At 34.5% G+C, this 20,610-nt stretch overlaps 1 protein-coding gene across 5 annotated transcripts in view; it reads right to left on the reverse strand.

Annotated features, from left to right (window-relative positions):
• The window catches only part of LOC124369984, a 66,469-nt gene that overhangs the window by 14,896 nt on the left and 30,963 nt on the right, over positions 1–20,610 (reverse strand). For 4 of the 5 annotated variants that reach the window (XM_046828225.1, XM_046828226.1, XM_046828227.1 and 1 more), the window contains one exon: positions 7,984–8,221. In XM_046828225.1, coding sequence (XP_046684181.1) covers positions 7,984–8,221 — 238 coding nt within the window. Of the gene's footprint in view, positions 1–3,834; positions 3,922–7,983; positions 8,222–20,610 lie in introns of all 5 variants that reach the window. The other variant, XR_006923135.1, reaches the window with a different exon arrangement.

Genomic DNA, 20,610 nt, shown 5'->3' on the forward strand with positions numbered 1-20,610 from the left:
CAAAACATGTAAAGGTTACATGTATTCAGTTTAAAAATATTTAAAAACTTTAGTACTGTTCTTATATACGAATATTCATTGTAATTTGTGTAGTTGATTTATAAATTCATTGATATTTGTATAGTTAATTATATATGCATTGAAATTTGTGTAATTGATTTATATGTACACTATAATTTGTGTAATTGTTTAATATTCATTGTAATTTGTGTAGTTGATTTATATATACATTGTAATTTGTGTAGTTAATTTGTGTTATATGATTGTAAGCATTTTGCTTTACTTTGATATTTTACTTTGTTTTATGTGAATACTCTTACATGTGTTAACAAAATTATTAAGAAATTTAAATGATAGTTTAATTGAACAAAAATTTGAAAGATTTAATTACTTGGAGGAGAAAAATAAATTGACAACAAATATGTGATCAATTTATATTTGGGGGTTGTGTGACAGGTCAAATTACGACATTTGAATATTCGCGGGGAATTGGCAGACTGTGACGTCAGTGAATCACATGTTGTCGGAATTGAGATTTATTTAATTAATAACGGAGAAATATATTAAACTTTATACGGGAACAAATTTAATTAATTAAAATGAATTAATTTTAATTAATTAGAGTTAAACATAACCAAAATTCGTGTTTTACAAAAGTACTAAATAAAATTACGCAGAAAAGCCAATTGTGGGATAAAATGACTTGCGTATTGATGACGTCAGAAAGCACATGTTGCCAAAAAATTTAAATAAAGAAAGCTTTAGAAAAATAATAAAAGAAAATAGAAAGGCTTAAATTGATCAATTATAGTGAACGTGATAAATTTCGACAATGAGAAAAGAATCAAATTATATTCAATGGTGAAGACGCTGATTTGAACGGGAGAGGGGATGAGTATTGTTTGAGCCGGTATGCGTGGTTTTAGAGGGAGAATCCTTCTTCTCTTTATAGACTTGAAGCAAGAAGGACGTGTACTCCTGTAGATCCTCCTGGTACAGTAGTGATGAAATATAAAACTGTACAATAGTGCATTGAAGTTGTAATCAGGGATGGGATGTTGTGTTAGTGAACAAATTATCAAAGCAAATTGAGTAGAATTAGACAGTATAACATAAAATAAATTGACATCAAGGTCATTTGCTTTGTCTTTCATTGACTATCCCATCTACAAAGAAGTGGTAAGTAAGAAAATAAACTTTAACTTGAAGAGTATTACTTTCAAGGCTTATTAGAGTCAGGGTGATTAATGAGAACACAGTGAATATTTTGTGAACTTTATCATGATGTAAATAATCATATTGATCAGAACTTTCAATGGAGTAATATTGAGTTTTGAACCATCATTCAACCTACTTAAAAAAACCTGAGATAGATATAGACCCAGTGCTGGTGATATATAGCGTGTAGCCTATTTTCACTAACACAAACTACACTTCAAACAACGCCACAGACATTGAGGTTTGATTGTTGTTTAAATGCCGACGTGAAGCGGGTCGCACAACCAACGAGGGGCGGCACACTTGGAAAACCGATCATGAGCAAATTTGGCACAACAAATGTGGGACCTGGATTGTAGCAGAATGGCGACCAACGTGGAACGTAGCAACACAAAGAAACGGCCAAACTTTTAATAACTGATTAATTTTGCACCTGGACTTTTACATCTGAACTTCGAGAATAAATTTTCAAAAAATTAAACTTAATTATACCTCATAATAATTGCTACTATGAACAATTTTTCAGTAGGAAATATAGTCTTTGCAAAACTGAAGGGCTATCTCCACTGGCCAGCTATTATAACAGAAATAGATAACACTGAAAACAAGCCATTTAAGTATGTTGTTACTTTTTTTTGAGACAATAAAACTGCATCAGTAAAAGAATCCTGCCTGACTTCCTACTCTGACAATTTGGACAATTATGGAACACAGTTAACAGATAATCTCAAAAATTAAAAAATCTTCCCCAAATATTGAAATCCCCTCTCACAATCTTAATGAAGATTTAAAGCCAACCTCAGACTACTGCTTAAACTCAATGGATAAAGAGACAACTTCCTCAGACAGTGAAATTAATACAAACAAGGAAAAAAATCGCCCCGCAACAAAGTACTATTGAAGATGTACACGCCAAAATTCAAAACTTAAAAGATGCTGACCGTGAGACATCGCTTACCTTAGCAGCGGAGGTAAGACATGCTCTACTAATCGAAAATAGTAATCTAAAACAAGAATTGCACAACCAAGTTCTTCAAAACTCAGAGCTAGTCAAACACATCACCAAGTTAACTGAGCTTGGAAGGACTGAACTTGAGATGAAATTTGAAGAGCTTGAACGCGAAAATGAAGCTTTAATCAACAGAAACATGACCTTAAAGGAAGCCCTAAACAAAGCTGAGCACCAACTAGTGAGTTGGTGCTCAGAGAAAGAGAAAGAACTTCAGTCTCAACTTGCTCTTACTTTTGAGGAACAGGACAAAGAAAAAGAGCAAATAATTTGCAACAATGAAAAAGAGATAACAAAACTTAAAGAAATCATAAATAAAATGAAAAGCAGTCAGTGCCATGATGAAAATAATCATTTGCATGTCTCAAAACCCCAAAACACTATAGCAACACAAACCAACTCTACAGAAACCCAACAAAACTCTTCTTCAAACCTCCTTCTTGAAATAGCTAAAATTAAAATCCGTCAAGACAAAATGGAGCATGTATTGTCAGTAGTTCAAGATCACTTAGAAACTAAACTCTCACAATCAGTGAAATATAAAAATCCTATAACAAATAAATTAAACCATAAGCACCCTTCAACCAGCCAACAAAAAACTATTAACGCCTGAATCTCAGAAGAAGATACCTATATTAAACACTGACTATAAAAAAAGTCAAATACAACAACAAAAATCTACAGTGTCTCGCTCCAAGTTCAAAAGAAAAAAGAAGCTACTATGACTTATATTTCCTGCTCTAAAGGAAAAGAAGAATCACCCCTTAAAGAAATTGCTAGATTGACAATTAGCCAGCCGCTTAAAACCTGTAGACTCCCACCAGAACATGCTAGGATAAGAAGGAAAGCAGAAACAATAGTAGATTTTTTCAATAACAATATTGAACACTATAAAAACATATACCCTAACCTTTCAGTAACCGAGTTACCCATACAAACACCAACTCAAAACTCCCAAACAAACAATAGTTTTTTAGCCCCTCTCCACAGAAAAATGAACGCATACAGAAATGGAAAGATCGAAGTAATCCATTGACACTATTTCATCCAAACACAGACCGGATGGCCAATAAAATTGAGATGCTTAATGCACAGTTAAACATACTAAAACCTCATATAGTAGTTCTCACAGAACATGGACAAAAAAAGGATACTCTTAACAACACCAGGCTCTTGGCTACACTTTGAAAGCATCTTTCTGTCGTGAAATTCATACAAAGGGAGGTGTTGCAATCTACACAATAAATTCATTAACAGTTAAAACTGAAACAGTTAACTTAAAAGAGCTTTGCATTGAAATGACTTGTGAAGTAGCCGCATTAAAAGTTACCTTTAAAAAATCAATACTTTTTGTAATAGGAATTTATAGAACACAAGGAAATCTAGAGGCAGGACTAGAAGTAATCAATGATGTCCTTGAAAGAATATCTGCTGAAAAATACTCCACTATACTCATTGGGGATATAAACATAGACTCCCTTGCTAGAAGGAACGACTACCTCCAGCTGAGAGACACACTTAGTGGACATGACATGTATAGAGTCAATCTCCCACCTACCAGAATAATACCAACGTCTCAAACATCAATAGACTGTGTCTGCACCAACCTGTTGCCAGGTGAATTGAATATTGGAGTTCTAGACCACACAGGTCAGATGTGCAGGATTGCTAGAGACACAGACCCACCTTCAACTCTGACAACAAAACAAAGACACATTAATTATAGAAACCTACTTAAGTTAAAACAGCTATTGAAACAAGAAGACTGGACTAAAGTATACAGTACAGTAGACACAAATAGTGCATATGCTAAATTTTATACCCTGATTCAGCAAGCATTAAATCAAACATGTCCCCCAAATAAATGCAAGGCATAAAAGAAAAACCAACCATGCAACCCCACTGCAATAGAACTAAAAACTCAGTTTCAAAGAGCCCAAAACACATACCGCACTTCAAGCGGTATGGAAGAACACAAGAGAATAGCATCAAATTTAAAAAAGGAATATGATTTGCAAATACGACAAATAAGAAAAAAAATAAATACATCTAAAATTGCAGAATCCAGTAATAAATCAATCAAAAACTATCTGGAATATAATAAACTCTGAAAGAAAACCCAAAGAAGAGACAATCCATCTAACTAGACTTGAAGTTCAAGGGCAGGTCTAAAAGTTAAAACAAACCCATTAGAGATAGCAGACCATTAAAATCAATACTTCACCACTATTGCTGAAGAAACAATAAAAAGCAATGGAAATGTTAAAAGACAACCAACTTTACCAGTTCTTAACACAGTTCCTCCAAATCTTGTATTAACACCAACTTGTATAAAAGAAATGTCTAAAATTATTAAATCACTGCAACCTAAAACTTCAGCGGGGTATGATGATATATCCTCTAAACTATTAAAGTTTTGTGAGGATGAACTGATACACATTACAAATAAGTCTTTCAGCTCAGGACCTTTCCCTCAGCACTCAAAATAGCTAAAAATTATCCCAAATTCAAAAAAGGTTCCGCAAACCAAGCAGCCAACTACCGTCCCATTTCGCTAATACCTACTTTTTCTAAAATAACTGAACAAATAGTTTTAATCAGACTGTATGAACACCTCTCACTTAATAAACTGCTAACACACAATCAACATGGTTTCCTGGCTGGAAAATCAACGAGCACAGCACTGATAAGCCTAGTAGATTTTCTTCTAGATCAACTAGAAGAAGGAAAGCCTCCCAATATTAACGCTAATTTAACGCCTGATGCTTTTAACAATTTTTTTCTTACCAGTGTAGAACAAATTTGTAATAGCATACCAACTGATGTAAATAAGCCTAATCATAGTGTTTTTCTTGACAATAGTGAGAACTGTGCAACAGGAAACAATTCAGTAGGGTTATTCACTCTTAGAAGTTTTACAGTAGAAGAAGTCTACCTAGCCATAAACCAACTGAATAATAGCACTTGCCTTGATATATATGGCACCAATGCAGCAATACTGAAGTTATCAGCTAGGTCTATTTGTGAAGTACTAACATATCTTTTCAACTTGTGTATTAAGCAGGGTATTTATCCTGACAAACTAAAAGTAAGTAAGGTCATTCCAATACACAAAAGAGGGCCTAGGGATGATTGTGCCAACTATAGGCCAATATCCATTGTTCCGACGCTGTCAAAGGTCTTGGAACGTCTCATTCATGAACAACTTTCCTCCTTCTTGGAATCAAATAAGTTATTGTCCAAGAATCAGTACGGCTTTAGACCTAACCATAGCACTGTTGAAGCTACTCAGGATTTGATCTTGAATTGTTTTGAAGGACTGGAGAACAACCTGAACGTTCTTTTCAGATCATTTGATATGTCCAAGGCCTTTGACACAGTGTCGCATCATATTTTACTGGATAAGATGTATTTTTGTTCTATTGACAACAGTGTAGTGCAGTTCTTAAGATCTTATTTGAACAATCGATGGCAATCCGTATTCCTAAATGGCTCTTACTCAAAACAGTTAAGTGTAAAACAAGGTGTCCCACAAGGGTCCATTTTGGGACCCTTGCTTTTCATACTCTATGTTAATGACCTGCCGTACAACCTAAATGCTCATTCAGTAAAATCATTTCTATTTGCTGACGATTATGGCAGTGTGTGTCCAGGGTAACAGTGCAGAAAATGTGGGTTACATAATCAACGCCAAAACTAAAACCATTCATGACTGGTGTAATGCAAATAAGTTAAGCCTTAATGACGGGAAAACTCAGGACCTTGCTTTCAGCCTTAGCAATCGGGGGGAAGTAACCCACTCAAAATTCTTGGGGTTCACAGTCCAGAGCAATCTTAAATGGCATCAGCAAATTGACAGTCTTGCGAACAAAATTTCAAAAGGCATTTTCATGATCAGAGCACTTAAAGGCAGTGTCTCTGTTGGTGTTCTGCTCTGTGTTTACTATGGCCACATACATAGCTACCTCTCTTATGGAACTTCAATCTGGGCAAACCATGGATATGTACAGAAGCTTTTTGTGCTGCAAAAAAAAGCAATCTGTCTGATTTGTGATGCACACTGGCAGGCCCACTGTAAAGAGCTCTTCATTAGGTTAGGTGTCCTTTCATTGCCTTCTATGTATATATTTAGCACACTCTTGTTTGTTAAGAGGAACTTGGCACTTTTGCCTGCAATGTCTGAGGTCCATAACTATGCAACTAGAAACAAAAATAAACTTATAAGTGAACGATGCAGATACTCTGCAACTCAGAAGAGTTTTCTATACCAAGGCATAAAAATGTTTAATGTTTTGCCGGAAGGTATTAAAGAGCTGCCACTCACTAGATTTAGACAAAAACTAAAGAACTTTCTAGTTACAACCTGCTTATACGATGTAACAGAATTTTACGAAGTTGTTAACTCTTTAAGTTAGGTTAAGTAACCTTTTAAGTTGACTTTGTTATACATGTGAACATGTTTACAACAAATAAATATTTGATTTGATTTGATTTGAAACACACCTACTGCTGTACTCTTAGACTACAGTAAAGCTTTTGACTGCCTGGATCATGACTACCTATTAAAGAAATTAGCCACTCTAGGAATACAAGGGAATGTAAAACGCCTGGTTCTCCAGTTACCTAACCAACCGAAGCCAACTGGTTGAAATTACACATTTAGTAGATGGCAAAATAGACACAGTTAGCTCTAAACCAAAACTAATTACTCAAGGATCGGTCTTAGGACCTGTCCTTTTTATACTTTTCACAAACGACTTCCCCAGGTACATGCAAGACTACAGTGAAACGCTAATGTATGCCGATGACTCAGTATTGCTGCTTGGTAGACCAAGAGCTGACCAACTTGAAGTACACAGCTTTGTTGCCCTAAACATGGCAATACAATACTGTCACAACAATGACTTTGTTGTCAACAAAAGTAAAACTAAGCAGCTAATACCGGGTAAGCAAAGCAAGAAAACCGGAAGACTACCTGAACTGGAAGAAGTCACAACCACAGAATACCTTGGTATAACTCTTGATGACAAACTCTCATGGACGGCTCATATAGATACTCTCTGCAATAAATTAAGTACAGGACTGTTTGTTATAAGAAGAATGAAAAATGTAAATGATATGATAACCAAAAAAACAGCTTATCATGCTCTATTTGAACCACATCTCAGATATGGGATTGCAGTATGGGGCAGCACTAAAGCAGGGAACATGCAGCACATTCTTATCCTCCAAAAACGGGCCATTAGAATCCTGTATAATCTACAATTCAGAGAATCCTGTAGAGCAGCCTTCCAAGAACTGAGGATTCTTACAGTGATCAACTTGTACATCCTGGAGGCAATAACCCACGTCCACATCAAGGAACCGGAATCTGCTAGAAGTGGATCACAATTCCACCAGTACAACACCAGACATGCCAACAACTACTGCCTACCTGTGCACAAACTCAGCTCTACTGAAAAGAAGACAAGCTACATCGGTGCCAAGATGTGGAACGCCCTGCCAGACGTGCTGAAGGAAAGCGACAAGCGACTCTTTAGAAGAGACCTGAAGAACTGGTTACAAGATCGGCCCTTTTATACTTTAAATGAATTTTTTGACTGTTGCAATTCTTGACGCCTTAACTTTCAGATCTTTTAATGTCTTATTAATGTGACACTATACTTATCTTGATGATAATGTAATAAAGATATTTTGACTTGACTTGACTTGACATCTATGTAACTAAAATTACATGAATTCTATCATTTGCCCACCTGATAAGAGTATCCTTCTCCCTGTAAAACGTTGTGGAAGAATTGATCTGAACAGGATGCGAGAATATGGATGAAAGCGATGGTAACAACAGGTAGAGTTCTAGCTACGGTGAGGCCGACCTGCCTGTCAGCGAGAAGGAGGACCTGTGCGGATGATACCACTTCAGTCACCGAGAAGAACACCTGATGGTACCACTGAAAGTAATACTCATCATTCCAGTAGTTGAAAAACATCCACCTGAAAATCAGAATACTGTTATTCTATGATTATTGATGAAGTAAAGCTATTTACTACATTTATGAGTCAATCTGAAACCTGTGGCTTGATCCTTGATGTGATTCTGCTGCTCAATTGTGTTCTTCCCAACATCATCAGGATCAAACATCTTTATTTTGTGCTGTACATACACTCCAAAATAGTGTTTATTGATAGTTGTAACAGCAGTAACAATTGTCTCTTATAATTTAAAACATTTCACCTTTTATGCCCAATCCAATGAATCTTTGTGCTTGTTTTTTTCCATTCGATTACTATGAAACTGTGTTACAAAATAAATCATAGTTCATTCAATATACAGGGTGTTCATTTGAAAACTTCAAACTCGTACTCCCAAAAACCAAAATACTCGTAGCCCAAGTACCAAAATTCTGTAAATGGGAGTGTATAGTACTAATTGGGAGAACAAAAAAAATTTTTTTAATGGGAGTGCTCACCCCCTATGCCCTCCCCACGTACTCAAAGCCAAAATTTTGAAATGGCCACTAATACATTGTGACACCTCAAATTGAAGCTCATAAAATTGCTGTATTTTGGTAAAAGAAATTGAAATCGGTCAAGCCCTTTGTGTTGTTTTTGGTCAGCCAATAATGTTTATTACCCTACAAACTACAGACAATAGACAAACATCTTTATTTGTAATTTCTTCATATGATTGGCTAAACCTGATCTTTCATTGTATTTCAGGTAAATACAGTGCAGAGTTAGTATTTGAAGTGATATTTTCTGTTTTAGTTAATAATATCAAATTTCTACAAAAAATTAAAATAGTGAAGTTTAGAAAACATTATGCACAAATAAAAAATAAGTGGTTCAACAATGAATTGGCTTCCATGAGTGATAGACTTTTATTTTTAAAGTCACTGAATAGAGATACTACCAGCAATGACTGAAGCAACATATTAAGACCTTACAAAAAGAATATAGACAGGCAATAATAGATGCTAAAATGTTGTACAATTATAAACTTATAGAGTCCAGCAATAATAAGTGTAAGGCAGCATGGAAAATAATAACATAGAAAATGGTAGTAAAGTAACAAGTGCTATACCTTCTGATGACTTTAATGATTTCTTTATAAATTCCGTGAAAAATATTAAACAAAAAATAAATATGTCAAACCAAACTCTGAGCACTCAGATCTTGTTCGGAAACATTTCATTCCATCTATGTCATTTACTTGGAAATATGCATCTCCCAATGACATAATAAATGCTGCCAAGCGTCTGAGTAACTCCAATAGCTGTGATATTTATGATCAAATCAAATAAAAAATTCTTTATTTGTAATTTCATGGAGAAATACAACAGCGTCATGTTAGTAAAGTCATATTTTATATAAATATACAAAAGTGATTTTTAATTTTACAAATTTTGATGTTGTTTTAAGTCAGTGAATTCTTTGATTGAGTAAAAGGACCACTCCAGGAGCCATTCTTGAAGTTTCCTCTTGCAATGTTTTTGTCTGGAGATCTTCAAGTAGTCAGGAAGGCAGCTAAACAATTTTGGTCCCATGTAGCATGGCTTCTCTTCATATAGGTTGAGACGGTGGTTCGGCAAAAGGAAATTGTTTCCATGCCTGGTGTAATAATGGAGCTGTCCTGTTCTTGTTAGATTTTGATTAGTAGTGTAAAGGATAACTTCCTGGATGTAGAGGGATACTGATGTGAGTATCTTTAGTTCTTTAAATGTACTTCTGCAGGAGTCAAGTGGATTGAGGTTGGCTAAGATCCTAATCGCTTCTTTTTTAATTACCAGGATACGTTGCACATTTTTTGCTGAGGAGTTGCCCCAGACTGTTATGCCATATCGGAGATGAACCTCAAAAAGTGTGAAATAAGGCAATTCTAGTTATCTCCTGAGTATTGGTAGCCTTTAGTCTTTTAAGGACATAGATGCAGGAGTTAAGTTTTAAATAAAGTTGATCAATATGTGGTGTCCAGGTGAGTTTGTCATCAATAGTTACTCCCAAGTATTTAGCTTTATTATTAAGGTCAACTTCTGGGAGTCCTGTCAATTCAACTGTTCTTCTTCCAAAGTTTAGTTGTTGAGTCTTATGGTCGTTTAATACTAAGTCATTCTGATTACAATATTGTTTTGCTGTATTTAGAGCGATAAAGGATGTTATTTCTAGTTCTTGTACTTGTTTATTTGCTATGAGGGGGACAGTATCATCAGCATACATGAGTACCTGGCTAAGCTCTTGGAGATAGTTTGGGAGATCGTTGGTGAGCAGAATAAAAAGTACCGGCCCCAAGACAGATCCTTGAGGAACGCCTCTACTTAGAGGGAGTGGTGTTGATGTTACACAATATAAGGTGTTTTTGGTATATGGTATTTCTACCATTTGTGTTCTTCCCTCCAGGTAGCTTGTAAACCAATTGGCTGCAATTCCTCTGACTTCCATATTATTCATCTTTTGAAGGAGGATATTATGGTCCAGGCAGTCAAATGCTTTAGTAAAATCCAGAAAAAGGCCAGTCACAGCAGCTCCATCTTCCATCTGATCTATAATGAATTCAGTGAGTTCTATCAATGCTGAAATTGTTGATCTTCCTTTCAGAAACCCATGTTGTTGAGTGGTTAGGACATTGTAGTCGGTCAAATGTGTTATAAGCCGGTTTAACATTACTTTTTCAATCACTTTTGAATCTGTAGAGAGAAGGGATATAGGTCTGTAGTTGTTGATGTCAGTTGGAGATCCTTTTTTTAGTTTTGGAAACACTTTTGCCAACTTTAGAGCTCTAGGGAAAATGCCTTGGGAGAAAGTTTTGTTGATAATAGATGTCAGAGGTGGTACAAGTTCCTCTAAACAGCCTTTCTAAAGGATTGATGAGATGTCATCCACCCCAGCCAAAGGCTATTGTTTGAGGTTAGAAATTGCTTCTTCTGTTTCTTTCAGGGTACAAGGCCATAACGATATATCAGGTATATGATTCTGTAGCTGGTTGAGTTGTTTGCTTGTTTGTGCGAGTCCCATTTCTGATAAGGTTTTGTCAGCTACTGTTGTAAAATAGAGATTAAGGTGGTTTGCAACAAGTAGTGGGTCTGATTGGAGTTTCTCATCAATTTCTAGTTCTATGGAGTCTGAAGTCTCGTTGTCCTGGTATCTTTCATAATTTATCACTTGCCATAGGGCTTTTTGCTTGTTACTAGATTGCTCAATGAAATGTGATGTAGCCTGTTTTCTGAGTTCCTTAAGCTGTAGATCATACGCCCTTTTTTTGCAACAGTTTCAACTTTGTCTATGTCTCTTCCATGTAAATTTTGTTTGTCCAACGCCTTCAGATAGTCAGTTTTTAACCTACGAGATTCTTCGTTAAACACCTTTCTATGCTTTTGTTTCTTCTTTGCCCTTGTTTTTTTTAAATGGACAAGCTGCATTGAGTGTTCTATACAACACATTACTAAAGAACTCATAGGCTTTGTCATTCTGGGAATGTAGGAATGGATGTTTTCACCTCTTGTATGTAAGTCCCGATCTCTTTTTTGATGTTATGACAGTTTGAATGTAGAGAGCGACAACTGTTAGATTTGAAAGCATTCCTTCAGCTGCCCAGTGGTTGCAAGTTCGACAAAACTCGAACGGCTTTTTTCTGCAGTACTAAAATACTATTAAGATTGCTCTCAGAAGTCCCTCCCCAAACAGCTATACCATAGCGGATGTGTGATTCTACCATGGCATAGTAAGCAGTCTTTGCTGCATCCAGTCCTGCTGCCCAATATATTCTTCTGACCTCATATACTCCAGTGCTGATTTTTTTACAAAGGCTCCAGGTTTTTTTAATACCGGTTTGTACATTTTGTGTTGAGTTCCCTAGCTCTTCATTAGTATATATGGCTACTCCTCCTTTCTTGAAGTTTTTTTCTGGAGAAGCCCCCAGCCAGCAGATATCCAGGTAGTCTAGTGTTCAGGAGCTGTCTTCTTTTAATCCATGTTCACTCAAGATAACTAAATCAGGTTTAATTTTTTGAAGAAGATGGTCAAGTCTGTTTATTTTTGAAGCTAGTGAATCCATATGTTGATGTAAGATGGTTAGTTTATTGGTTTCACCCTTTCTGTTTTTTCAGAGGAAAGCCTTAAAGATTTATAAGAGCTGAGAGGTTGGTTTGTTTGAAGATCGTCCAAAAAACAAACATGGTGGTGAACATCTGCCTGAACTAGGATTTGCTGCCTGGATATGGGAAGATTGTCTAGCACCACAGGAGTGGATGATATATCACTATCAATGTTGTCAGTGTTCAGTTGATCACTGTGGTTCTTTGTCATGAGCTCCATGTAGAAATCTATATTATCGGTATAGAATTCCTCTATACTCATCCTTGCCTCGTGGTTTTGCGTTGACTGGTGGTTCTTGTGGCATAGTAGGCTGTAATGTTTGTGTTTTTTGCATCTTACCATTTTCTTTTTGTTCTCCAGGAAGTGTAGATACTGGAAGAATATTGATGAGCATTTTTAACTTTAGATGGATAAAAGTCAGGAGTTTCATTTTGTTTTTGGCTGAGTACTCTACTTTTGGCCATTTGGAGGGATACGCTAATTTGGCTGTTTGGTCTGTACTTATTTCTATTAGAATATGTGCGGGATAGTGGCCTATGTTGAGTTTTTTCATGTAATTTTGAATTTGGCACTTGAGTGCTTTCACAGTATCCTCAACTTGGTTTTGACGGGTTTTCAAGTTTTCCAAGCTGTGTATTAAGAGAGGGCTACGGCTTTGCTCAAAAAAAGTGGACAGGTGATTTGATGTTTTCAGTTTGTGTTTCAGAGTGTTTAAAGGTTTTGCTTTGTTTATTTAAATTGGGTTTCTCGCTACTGGTACGTTTCAGGTTTTGTATAGTTACATACAATTGTTTAATCTCCTTTTTTTGATCAAAAATTGTCAATTCTTTTTCCCTATTTTGTTCTTCAAAATCTTGTATAAGTTTGGTCTGTAATTCCTTTTGAAATTCAGTACAAGTTGAAATTCAGCTTCTTGCAAAGTTTCAGTTAAACTGGAATTTTTGTTTTCAAGAGCTTCAACTTTTAGTTCAAGATCTTCAATTTTTGCCTCATACTGATTTTTTCCAAATTCAGTCTTGGCCCTATAATGCTGACTTAGTTGGGAATTTTTTTGAGTCAACTCATGTATTTCTTGCTTTAATTTGCTGTTTTCAGCTAGTAAAGCACTTCTGGCTTCAGCAGCTAGTGTAAGGGATGTTTCTAGATCATCAGCATCTCGGAGGTTTTTGTGATTTTAGAATGAACTACCTCAATATTTATGTGAGGTTCAGTTTGACTTGTCAGTAATGAAGAATTGGCGTCTGAGGTTATTTGGAGGCTGGGGGAGTCAACAGCGGGTTTGGAGAGCCTGTAGTACATTTGTTACAATTCCAGTTATCTGTTTTATTGGAGGACATTTTTTTCAAAATTTTCTCACTGATATCTTGACAGCCGGCATGGTACCACAGTCCACATAGACCAGTGCACTTTAGTCCTGAGTACTTTATTCCTATTGAACATATACCACAGGGTTATCTTGTTGGTATTCTTGGAGGAAAAGAAAGAAAAATTCTGAGGTTGAAAATGAGGAGATGTTTAGTTTTTGAAAGTTTGGCTGCTTCTTTATGTCAAGAGTCTTGATGTTAAGAAATAAAATTAAAATCATTTTAAAGTTTGGCTGGTTTTTTATGTCAATAATTGAGGTCCAAATATAAAAATCAAATCAGTTTTGTAAAGTTTGGCTGTTTCTTTATGTCATAAAACTTGAGGTCCAGGTGTATAAAATTTCACAGTATAAGTTAGATTGATTTAAGGTAGTTAATGACCATGTCAAAATTGTAACATACTGTAGTCCAGTATATTACTAGGTCTGGCAATAAATAGCAAGCAGAAGTCTGAGGTTAGTAATCAGCAGACGCTGTGTCAGCACTGGAGGTTAGTGCTCCCGGCTGCCTGACACACTTGCTGTAGCTGTCTGTCTGTCACCTGTTGTTCAAACTGGTTTAGTGTTGGAAGTGATGTATTTAGCAGTAATGGATGAGTTGGCTGTGACGTCACACCAGATTTGGTGATTTTCAGTAGTGTTTTGTCAATGTTACTATATTATAAAAGACAAAATTCTTTCCTTATGCTCCTAGAATATTTTATTAAAAGTGGTTCTGATTATTTGACATATTATTGTCATTCTATGTACTGTCGAAAATAAAGTTTGTTGACTTTAATATATAGGTCAGTTACTGGTAAGTGAATGAATAAGTAAAATATTTCACTTTCTTGAGTTTTAAGTGTCAAATCTTTTGGTGAAAAGAGTCACGGTACTCCAGGTAAGGTGCTGGTCGGAGGTTATTTGTTGTTTGAACCTAAAACCATCACTAATTTACTGATTCTTGAGAGCACTTGCACAAGGAATGTTGGCAGTCAGCCATGTTGTTTTTCTCTGATATGTCAAATTTTCTTATAAAACAGGTGATAACAACTTTAGCCGAACCTTTTTCATACTGTTTGAATCTCTGCCTACTTGAGGGATTTTTTCCCACATAAACTTAAAATAGCTCGTATTTGTCCTATTTATAAGAAGGGGCCCAAGAACGAGCCAAATAGTTACCGCCCAGTATCTGTTACACCAATACTGTCAAAATTATTTGAAATTTTGGTATACGATCAAATTAGCATTTTTTTTAACTAATGGCTTCTTGAGTATGTCACAATTTGGGGTTTAGATCAGGAAAAAGCACCTTTGATGTAATAGACAGCCTGGTTAAATTTGTGCTAAATGCTTTTGAAAATAAAAGACTTTGCTCAAGCCACTCTCTGTGACTTGAGCAGGGCGTTTGATTGTGTAAATCACAATGACATCCTTATGAAATTAAAATATTATGGTTTAAGTGAGACTGTTGTTAGTTTTTTTTAATCATATTTATGTAATCGTATACAGAAAGTATTTGTCGAGGGAAAGTGGTCAGGAGAGCTCTTGGTTGAGTATGGAGTTCCTCAAGGCTCTGTTCTCGGACCACTTTTGTTTGTGGTAGCTATCAATGACTTACCTTTCTCAGTCAATTCCAAAACTATATTGTATGCAGACGACACAACCATTTTAAGCAGTAGTAATGACCTGAATAAATTGAAACAATTTCAATAGAATCCATTCAACAAGCATCATTGTGATTTAAATCCAATGGATTTTTGTTGAATGAAAACAAGACACAGCTATAAGTTTTAGCCTGAGACAAGTAAATTACAATATTTATTCTGATATTAAGTTTTTGGATAACATGAAGTTGTTGGGTGTTTGTGTGGATGATCATTTAAAATGGGGACCCCACATTGATCACCTATCAGCTAAGCTCTCCACGATTGTTTACCTCCTATTACGTCTCACGTGTTGTGTGCACACTGATTACCTCAGAACAGCATATTTTGCTTTCTTTCAATCAGTGCTCAGATATGGCCTTATTCTATGAGGAAACTGCAGTAGGATATCAGAAACTTTTATTATACAAAAGAAAGCCATTAGAATTATTGCACATTGTGAACCATTAGCTAACTGTAAACCAATTTTTATTGCCAATAAAATTCAAACTGTATTTAACTTTTATATATATATATATATATATATATATATATATATATATATATATATATATATATGTACAGGGTGTATATTATGTCTGGAAACACCCAAATATATCCTTTAATAATTTAAATATAAATTTGAAACCTCTTACAATCGTGATAGAGATTGGGCATCTACTTTTTGGAACAATGTTTTGTTATGTCACACCAACGGGGGACGTCCTGCCGAGGGTATCGTGAATATTCTTAATGGAAGCCTATACCTTGTGATACATAATTTTAAAGGTAATAGCTTACTGAATTGAATGCCACAAACCGCATCTCAAGGGAATTATTCTATCAGAAAATAGAGCATTTTTAGTATTGAAAATTTACTGATGTTCAACAATGTAATTTTAACATGGTTCTTGCCACAAAATGTGTTACACTAATTTTTTAGCATTTTTTTAAATGTTCAATTAAATAAAACAAAAATTTCATTTTAAGCTGGTTCTATTAGCACAAATTTGCCAGTTTTTATTACAGTACAATTATGGAAATACTTATGTTATTGATTTCTTATTACAAATAAAAAATAATGTATGCTGTTAGAAAAGTCTTACAACAAACGTTTTACCTGCATTTGGTGTCAAAGCAATTGTTCGAACTGTGTTCCTTCTACGGTTTGACAATGAGCCAATCTTGTGTAAAATGATTCGACAGAGTTGCCTAACATTTCTTCAGTTATCAAAGCAATCTCCTCTATAATCCTGTTTCTTAGGTCTTCCAAATTATGAGGCTTTCTTCTATAAACATTGGATTTTAAATGACCCCATAGGAAATAATCGATTGGTGACAAATCCGGAGATCTTGGAGGCCATTCGATTTCTCCTCTTCGGCCAATCCATTTATGAGGAAACCTTAAATCCAAATACTCTCTTACCTGTCTCCCATAATGGGGTGGAGCACCATCCTGCTGAAACCATACATTATCAAAGTATTCTCCTGATGCAATTTGAATAGCTGGGATTATTTCATTTTGGAGCATATTGTAGTAAAGTTCGGCATTTAAATTTCCATTGATGAAAAAGGGTCCAACAATTTTGTTACCTAAAATTCCACACCATACGTTCAGTTTTTGTGGTTGCTGTGAATGGGACTCAGTAATCCAATGTGGGTTTTCACTAGCCCAGTAACGGCAATTGTGCCTGTTAACATTGCCATTTAGGAAAAAAGTTGCCTCATCAGAAAATAGTATGTTGGTCAGAAAATCTCTATTGTCATCACATTTGCGCATCACAAGTTCACAAAACTCAACTCTTCTGTCGTAATCATCCTCACTTAACTGTTGGACTAAATGAACTTTAAATGGTTTGTATTTATTAATTTTCAAAATCTTACTCACAGACATAGGGTGCATATCATGTTGTTGTGCAGCTTTTCTGAGCGATGTATGTGGGTCTTCAATAAATGTTTGCAAAACATCTAGTGCATGTTCTTCATCTGTTGCAGATTGTATCCTACCCGACTTTGGCCGATTACGTACACTCCCTGTCATTTCAAAACGCTCAATAGTTTTTGATATTGTTGAAACACTTATGGGATTCCTTTCTGGGAAAGTGTCATTAAACAAATTACAAACTTCCCGATAAGATCTTTGACGATCGCCATATCCTCGCATCATCAACAGAGTAATTCGTTCTCTTTCAGACAATTCCATTAAAATGCCAAATAAAAACTGAACTACTGTAATTAGATAACTTGTTGACAGCAATGCTTCAGAGACACTGATTAACTCGACAGGAATGATATGACCTTTGTCCATTTGTAATTCCCAAGCTTAGACTTGTCTAGTGAAAGCTCCATGCTCAACAAACTGAAACCTGTAGACCAGATGATTAATAACACAATAATGTTTCTCATAGGCTAGTGACCTTTGTCTCTTTAAACCTTCCTGCTGACTGGAAAACACCAAGTACAGATTCATAAGTAATCAGAGAAAGTGACTCATAAGTTTTATTCATTGTAATAAAAACTGGTAAATTTGTACTAATGAAACCAGCTTAAAAATAAATTGTTTATTTTATTTTAATTGAACATTTAAAAAATGCTAAAAAATTAGTGTAACACATTTTGTGGCAAGAACCATGTTAAAATTACATTGTTGAACATCAGTAAATTTTCAATACTAAAAATGCTCTATTTTCTGATAGAATAATTCCTTTGAGATGCGGTTTGTGGCATTCAATTCAGTAAGCTATTACCTTTAAAATTATGTATCACAAGGTATAGGCTTCCATTAAGAATATTCACGATACCCTCGGCAGGACGTCCCCCGTTGGTGTGACATAACAAAACATTGTTCCAAAAAGTAGATGCCTAATCTCTATCACGATTGTAAGAGGTTTCAAATTTATATTTAAATTATTAAAGGATATATTTGGGTGTTTCCAGACATAATATACACCCTGTATATATATATATATATACAGGGTGAGTTTTTTAAAGTGATCCAATAGCTAACTTTTTAATTACACGACTTAGCACCACACTTTAAATTTGGAACTTGCTCAATTTTAAGTTTCACTCAGGGATACACTTTCAAATTTTTTGAAGATGGCCGCCATTTTCCAATATGGCGGTCAACTTTAAAATCTCTTATGGAACACCCTGTATTTTATGTTGTTTTTAGATTCTACTCAACAAAATAATACATTTTTTGCTTTTGAGAGTTTTTCAATATCTCTAATGGTTCAGGAGCTACGTGGACTGGAAGTTTTCATAATTTTTCCCAATATGGCGGCCAACTTTAAAATATTTTATGGAACACCCTGTATTTTATGTTGTTTTTATATTCTACACTACAAAATAAGACATTTTTGCATTTTAGAGTTTTTCTATATCTCTAATTTTCGGATTTTTTCGGACTGATGATAAAAACTTGCAGTCCACGTAGCTCCTGAACCATTAGAGATATAGAAAAACTCTAAAATGCAAAAATGTCTTATTTTGTAGTGTAGAATATAAAAACAACTTAAAATACAGGGTGTTCCATAAAATATTTTAAAGTTGGCCGCCATATTGGGAAAAATTATGAAAACTTCCAGTCCACGTAGCTCCTGAACCATTAGAGATATTGAAAAACTCTCAAAAGCAAAAATGTATTATTTTGTTGAGTAGAATCTAAAAACAACATAAAATACAGGGTGTTCCATAAGAGATTTTAAAGTTGACCGCCATATTGGAAAATGGCGGCCATCTTCAAAAAATTTGAAAGTGTATCCCTGAGTGAAACTTAAAATTGAGCAAGTTCCAAATTTAAAGTGTGGTGCTAAGTCGTGTAATTAAAAAGTTAGCTATTGGATCACTTTAAAAAACTCACCCTGTATATATTTGATATAAATTCAAACTACATTTAACTTATATATATTTGATATTGTACTCTATATTCTCAAACATCCTGAACCTCTGAAGACATACAGTGACAGACATGTGTAGGTAGAACACCAGAAATAGAGAAAATGTATCCATAGAATTTTATATACTAAACAAAACTATTAATAGACATAACCAAAATGTCACAAACATTTTTGTTATTAAGTTTCGTTATTTAGTACTCGCTTTGAAAGTATACAACTTTTTAAGACCACTTATCTCAAAATATAGTTCTAATGAATTTAAACAAAAATTTTATTCCTGGCTTTTAGTAAATCCATTTTATTTTTTGAAAGAATTTTTTCTGTGGAACTGTTAGTTTATAGACATAACCTATTTAATGTAATGATTAGATTTTAAATGTTAATGTCATATGTTTTTTATTTAGACAAACTATATTAGAAAATGTATCAATGTAATATAATTCTGTTATTGTAATTTCTGAGGCTGTGTTTTACTTGTTGTTGTTATTTGTTTTTTATTTATTTGTTATATACCTGTTTTAATTTGTTATTTATATTTTAAAATAATTTAAATTGTGGTGTGACTGTTTTGGCAACTTCATGTTTTGGGTAAATTCCTTGTTTCTTGTAAATAGTTTTAGTTTAGTAAACTCTTTTAATCAGTATCCAAATGACTTTCTGTCATAACAATAATAATAGTGGTACTCTTTGACGGGTGTTTTTCATTTAAAATGTGTGAACAGAAAATGCCAGAATAAATAATATTTCTTTAACTATATCATTTAATTATTTCTATAATATTTGCTGAAGGTTTTAATGATTAAATTGTCTATTGTATGAGAAATTTGAATTCTGTTATAGTCTTTCATACAGTTATAGGTACCAAATTTTCCTTGTCTGGACTTATGCTAGATTTCATATTCTATACATGACTTGTGTCGATGCTCTATACAACGATGGTTGAGCTCAATATTTAAATACTTTAGCCATTAAAACACTGATTAGGAGAAGAAATTCTAATAGTTTTCAAAATTGATACATCTATACCTTGAATGTCCTACGCATAGTTGTTGTACGATTACTATTATTCATTATATATGTTGGGAAAACTGCCACTTGTTTAAACTTGTAATTCCTGGAATATGATTATTATGGGCACACATATTCTAAATAATTTGAATTTTTCTCTCCAAATAGAATTTTCAAAGGCCAGTTAAATTTGCCTAATTTATAAACTGCTACATTTGTACCTAAAAGGGGCCTAACAAAGGTACTAAAAGTCTCTGGTTGTGGGGATGAGTGGAGAAAGGGAAAGATTTTCAAAGGTAGAGTATTTCGGTGTTGTACAAATATCTCAAGTTTAGTAGAATAACTGTTCTATATTAAATTAAATTACATGCAAAAGAGGCCTTGCACTTATTT

The sequence above is a fragment of the Homalodisca vitripennis genome, chromosome X, assembly GCF_021130785.1.
Source record: "Homalodisca vitripennis isolate AUS2020 chromosome X, UT_GWSS_2.1, whole genome shotgun sequence".
NCBI classification, from domain to species: Eukaryota; Metazoa; Arthropoda; class Insecta; order Hemiptera; family Cicadellidae; genus Homalodisca; species Homalodisca vitripennis.